The 5849-nt window shown below is 44.4% G+C and overlaps 1 protein-coding gene across 1 annotated transcript in view; it reads right to left on the bottom strand.

The window, feature by feature from the left end:
- bbc3 (BCL2 binding component 3) overlaps positions 1–5018 on the bottom strand; it is a 12528-nt gene extending 7510 nt beyond the window's left edge. The window contains exons 1-2 of the mRNA XM_030406409.1: positions 4674–5018; positions 2892–3279 (exon numbers count right to left, since the gene is read on the bottom strand). Of these exons, the coding sequence (XP_030262269.1) occupies positions 2892–3267 (376 nt within the window). The 5' untranslated portion in view covers positions 3268–3279; positions 4674–5018. The remainder of the gene's footprint in view (positions 1–2891; positions 3280–4673) is intronic.
- Between the last annotated feature and the right edge of the window lie 831 nt (positions 5019–5849).

Raw genomic sequence — 5849 nt, 5'->3', positions numbered from 1 at the left:
AGCGATCGTGTTATTTCTCTTGTTTGTTTATCCTAAATTACACTGCAGTAAATCTGAATTATTGTCTCCGTCACACAGAGAAAAGCGCCCCCGGCAACCACGGCGTCCGCTTTGCTCAGAGGATTACAACTGATCCTTTTAAAGATGCAGGTGACCAGACAGAGACGGAGGGAGAGAGAGAGAGAGAGACGGAGAAAGAAAGAAAAGGAGAGAGCGCTACAAAAAAAAAACAAGTGGAAAACCCTGGCTTGTTGCCAAGGTAACTCTAAGGCAGCGCTCCTGGAGAAGTTTAAGTGCGATTGGCTGACGGAGCGCGGGGCTGAGCTGTGATAGGGTGGACGGGAGGGAAGGGGGCGGGGCCGAGGAGGAACCTGTCCGTGTGATACGCTGGCAGCCTGACAAGGTGACAGAGAGATCCACTGACCAGTCACATGAGGGAGGCAGGAGAGACGGTAAAGATCACAACAGACTGAAGCAGAGACACGAGCACGGTGGGATTGAAATCCCCCAAACTTCTGTTGTTCCTCCACCAACAGCACAACAGACAGGCTGTGAACTGTGACGTGCTTTAGAGAGGATTTCAGAACACTGAGCTGTAAATCAGGTGCTGTGATGCAGCTTTAAAAACAGCCTGATATTATTTTACGGCCCTCATTACAACTGACTGTGTGAGATGCCGGCAGGTTAACAGATGATCATGATTAAGTGACAACTTTACACCCGTTATCCACAATTTGTGACTAATACCTGACTGAATGACTCACTAATAAACTAACTGGCAAATTACATTATTGTTCAACCTTTGGCTTCAACTAAAGGTTATTTTCATTGTTGATCAATCTGTCAGAAAATGGTGCAAAATGTCGATCAGAGTTTTCCTAACCCCGAGATGATCGTTTTGTCCACAACCCACAGATATTCAGTCCTAACCATAAAATATTCACATTTAAGAATTAATCGATTTATCAATTGTCAAAATATTTGGCAATTAATTAAATAGGTGGCAAGTAAGTTGCAGTGCTAGCAACAAGCACATAAATGCACAAATAAGAAATGTTGTGGTATCAATCCACGAAATAACTCTTTGCTACCAACAGAATTTGAATACCTCCTCCGATAAACAACTATAACCCACGACGGAAGAAACACAGGGCTCAAAAACATAAATAAAAACAAACAAAAGTATAAAAACTGCTGTTCGATAGTGAAATCTATGAAGGACAGTTCTGTGTTTGTGTGATTGGCTTTTTCTTGCACGCTTTAGTTTCACTCTCTTTAATGTTCCTGTGTCCAGAACAGTGAAACTGTTTCTCTTACTGGTTAATTGACTTGTGGATTAGTGTCTGACTAATTGATTAACCAGGCTGCTGAGTAGATAACTGAATAATTAACCCACTCACTGACTAGAAAACAAACAGAGAGATAAGCCCGATTAAAAAACTTTCAGTCTAACAAACTGGCTTTACCCAACCTGACTGTTTAACTAACAAACTTAACGACCTGATAAATAAACGGCTTACAATGTGCTTTCTTAATGGACACGGCTCCTGTTTGTTGTGACAAACTGAGGAGGACTTCTGACTGGCTGACTTGACTTTGTGCTGCCTGTCTGAGCCGCTCAGTGCTGCAGGAAATGCTGCACACTGTTTCTTATTACAGCCAGCAGGCAGAGGACAAGTCTGAACATGTCTGATGCACAGCTGACCTACAGCTGAGCTGAGAGGAGGTGGAGGAGGAGGAGGAGGCGGAGGAGGGGAACTTATCTGTTTACATTGCTTCAAATCTGTCACAACACATTGGATCAGTGCCAACATTTAAACCTGCCTTTCCTGGAGCCCGCTGGGCTGCTGCTGCCACCTGAATTTCCCTTTCCATCCCTCCAGGATACTGAATGTTTAGACTGACTCAACACGATCCATCCCAGGATAATAGACGATGCACTCAATGCTCTCCTGTTTTGACTAAACACCAGAGCCAAATAAAACAAACTGTGAAATCACTGACTCACTGATAGTGAACCTGCTTGACGCATTAAATCAACAATTTATTGACATTTTTACCAGCCAGATGGACGGCTTATTTCCCTCAAGATACAAACGTAAATATTACCGGTTACTTTCGAGGTTTCTACTTCAAAAGTCTATGAACGTTCGCCCAAATTTGATAAATAACAAATAAGGCAGAGAGTTTGTTTTCCCGTAGTTATGTCCATGATTGCTACCTCGGGAACAAAAAGACAGACATTATACTTCATCTGGTGAGCAAAACCGGTTTGGCCTGTTTTACTGTCTGGGTCTTGTGCAGCTTCCTGATGCACCAGCTGGATACAAGGCCAGTCTGCAGCAGGAGAGCCTCGTGTTATTATCCCTGTGACAGCTGTAACACATCTCCTCCTCCTCGTCTCCTCATACTGTACTCCCCCCTTCAACTGCCGTCCATCAACACCGCCCAAACAGTCTCCCGTCATGGAGATACAGCCGCGGGGGCACGCAACTCTCCTGCCAACTGATAACTTCGATGTTTATTTAAGGGTGGAGGTCCGAAAGACAAACTGAGCTGACGTTTAGCGCTGTTTGTCAGAAGCTGCACCCACTGCTGCTCGTCTGTTCTGTCTACAGCTGGTGAACGTGCCAGCATCGGCCGTAAATCAACGCCGGCCCTGTTGCTGCTCGCTCTGGCAGAGTTAATGATTACTGACATGCCCTGATACAGATCTGGGTGTTACATTTGCACTTTCCCTGTCAGTCATAACAAAGGAAGACGTAACCCTCATGGTTTTAAAGCCACCATGCTACAACTTACTTTCTATTAAGAGTTTTATCCTCCTGTAGTCATTGTTTTTAGGCTTCTTCAGCACAGTTTTAAGTTGTAAGTGAACACAATTATCTTACCTGTGTGCTCTCCTGAGTAGCCTCCACCTCTGTCTTCCCTCTGATTGCAGGGTGGCGAAGACGGAGGCGTCGGTGATGGCGATAACGCAGGTAACTGCTGGTGAGACTGGGGCTCATCCTGGCCCTCTGGGTGGGGGTAAGGCAGCGGGTACGACAGATAGATGCCCGGCAAATGGTGCAGATGGTGGTGATTATGCTGGAGGTTCATAGGACCGGTGCCAGTCCCAGAGCCGGTGGTGATGGTGGTGGTGAGCAGGCCCGGCCAGTTGTGGAAGGGCCGAGGCAGCTCCATGCGGCAGGTGTTGTGGCGAGGAAGGGGGCCGTTTCCTCCTCCTCCGGTCTCCCCGGCGCTCTCGATGGTCTCTGCACGGGCCATCTCAGTAGAAGTCTGAACCACACAAGGGAACAAATAATCGATTTATCATCAAGTATTACGTTAATTACCCCCAAATTTCAAAATTGAGTAATGAGCTTCTTCAATGTGCATATATTCTGTTTTTGTTCCCTCCTCTATGACAGTAAACTGACACTTTATGGACCACATACCTAATTGATAACCAATAAAATACTGGACAGATTAATCTAACAATGAAAACAACCCCTAGCTGCAGTCCTGGAACACATGCATGCACAAATATACATATACACCCATGAATGAGTGATAGACAGCCATTGAGTGCACCTTTAAACACGTGAACACACAAAAATGCTGATTTTAAAGATATAAAACAATTAAATTTCATTAAATCCAATAATAATTATGCAGAATTGTATTTTTACTCGAGAAACTTCACACAGAATGATTTGATTTCCAAGACAAATGTACATAAAACGAGTATTTTTCGGTTTAAAACATAAATCCAGGTCTAATTTTAGCACCATTGTTGTTTTTTTCTCTCCGCCCTGCTCGTCACCACTTTGACCCACCAACCTATATCTCCTGCCGGCCGCTAGGGGGCAGCCCGGCGGCCTCCCTTTAACAGCACGAGACCCGTGTTTGTAAACAAATCCGTGCCGCCCGAGCACGAGGAAACGCACAGGCGCGCGCGCACACACACACGCGCTGGTCTCGAGCGCAGCGGCGAGTTCCAGCGACTTTTAACGACCGTAGAAGAAGAAAGGGGGGAAAATATTAACGTTTAGTGTTTTATAGAGAAGAAAACCGTTTGAACAAACAGTTGACGTGAAGATGAGATGATACAAATGGTCAGAAACACGTAAAATCGCGCGTATTTCTGAGGGAATGATCGAGTTTTACGTTTCAGAATGACGTAAAACATAGAAAACGAGTAAAAACATGAACACAGTTCCTTTAATAGGCGCAATGACGGTCATTTAGTGTGAAAAATGTATTAAATTAATGACTCTGAGGCGTTAATAACGACTTTATGACCATATATCGCCGCGAAACAACACTGTAATAAGCCATATTTCTAAACTGTCGACAAGTTTTAAACTCTATTTTGAGTTTTTCTCTGTTGAGGAGCTCGTTGTTCATCTTTCTATATCCAACCAGTCCGGACCGCCCGGAAAAGTAAAATAAACCCGAAACGGTCGAAAGCAGATCAGCTCACTGGTTCATAACAACATAAAACCTAAAAGTTTTGTTTAATACCTTCCTGTAAATGTGTTATAATTGTAAACTAGCGGTTTACAGAGCCGGAGAAACACAGCGTGCTTTTTCCTGACAGCTGGGCAGATGATGCAACGTCGAGCTGTCAGATCCAACCCGAACTTCTGCAGCAACAAAACGGCCCAATTCAACAACTTCACAGCACTTACTGGGTTTATGTGACGATCCGTGGTTGAGGCTGTCTGCAGGTAGGAGCCAGCCGGTAACAGGTGGACATCAGAGGGGATAAAAATGAGCCCGAACAAGCAGCTGATGCGAAGATCACAAGACGAGGTTCAAGAAAAAGTCCACTCGGAGAGAAATGTGTCATTCCATTTCAAGTTCCCTGGTTCCGATTGTCTCGATTTGTGCTCAGCTCGTGTGTCTGTCGCAGATTAACCCACCAAGACACAAATATCGACGACATGAGACGAATAACGGAGCAGCTTCGTGACGTGGCTGTTCTCTGTCGGAGCTTCTTTTACGGTCTGAGCGGTTTTCTCCGTTTTTAGCGCTGATGTATTTGTCAACGAAGAAGAAGAAGTGGAGCGGGCATCCGGTTGCGGTTTTCAAAATAAAACACACATCACCCTTCACCGTGTTTGTTTTACAGCACAACAGAGATATGAACGCCTTCTTAACACGATTGTGGTTCATTAATACAGTGTGGTGGTTATATATAGGTGTCGACATGCATCACAAATCATGTGTACACAAGAATTCAAAGAATAATAATGATAGCTCAACATCATCTTGGTATTATGTCCATATGGTATTTGTTTTGTTGAGCGGAAATGCACTGCGCAAACAAATCAAAGATAATCAACTCATAAAGCCAACTTGAAATTTATATATATATTTCCCACCTGTGTTTTTGATGCCAGTTTAATCTCCATTTAAATTTCTGTTCGTCCACTTCAGGAATATGCTTCTTTTTAACTCTGCTCGACATGCTCTTATTTTGACAACAGTGTTTTGTTTTCATTCCACTTCCGTCACCACGCCCCTCTCCTCCTCAACAAGTGCTGACATGCTCCCCGACATGACAGGATGCTGCTGTTTCCCTTTCTACCCCCCACCCAACCTAACACACGCACACACACACACACACACACGCAAACACATTATTTCTCTCTTATTTTTGATTGTATCAAACCTAAGACTTCCTGCAGCACTAAAAAACATTGTTTTTATCAACTTGCATCTGTGTGTTTGTACTCTAAGAGATGAACTCCTCACATCCTGTATTTCCCCTCCTCTCACCCTCTAAAATCTTATCTCCCATCTCAGGACAAACAACACATCCCCCATCCACCTCTGGCTTCCCCCCTGACTTCCTTCTCAGC

Source organism: Sparus aurata, chromosome 2 (assembly GCF_900880675.1).
Source record: "Sparus aurata chromosome 2, fSpaAur1.1, whole genome shotgun sequence".
NCBI classification, from domain to species: Eukaryota; Metazoa; Chordata; class Actinopteri; order Spariformes; family Sparidae; genus Sparus; species Sparus aurata.
This window is presented reverse-complemented; position numbering and strand designations above follow the sequence as displayed.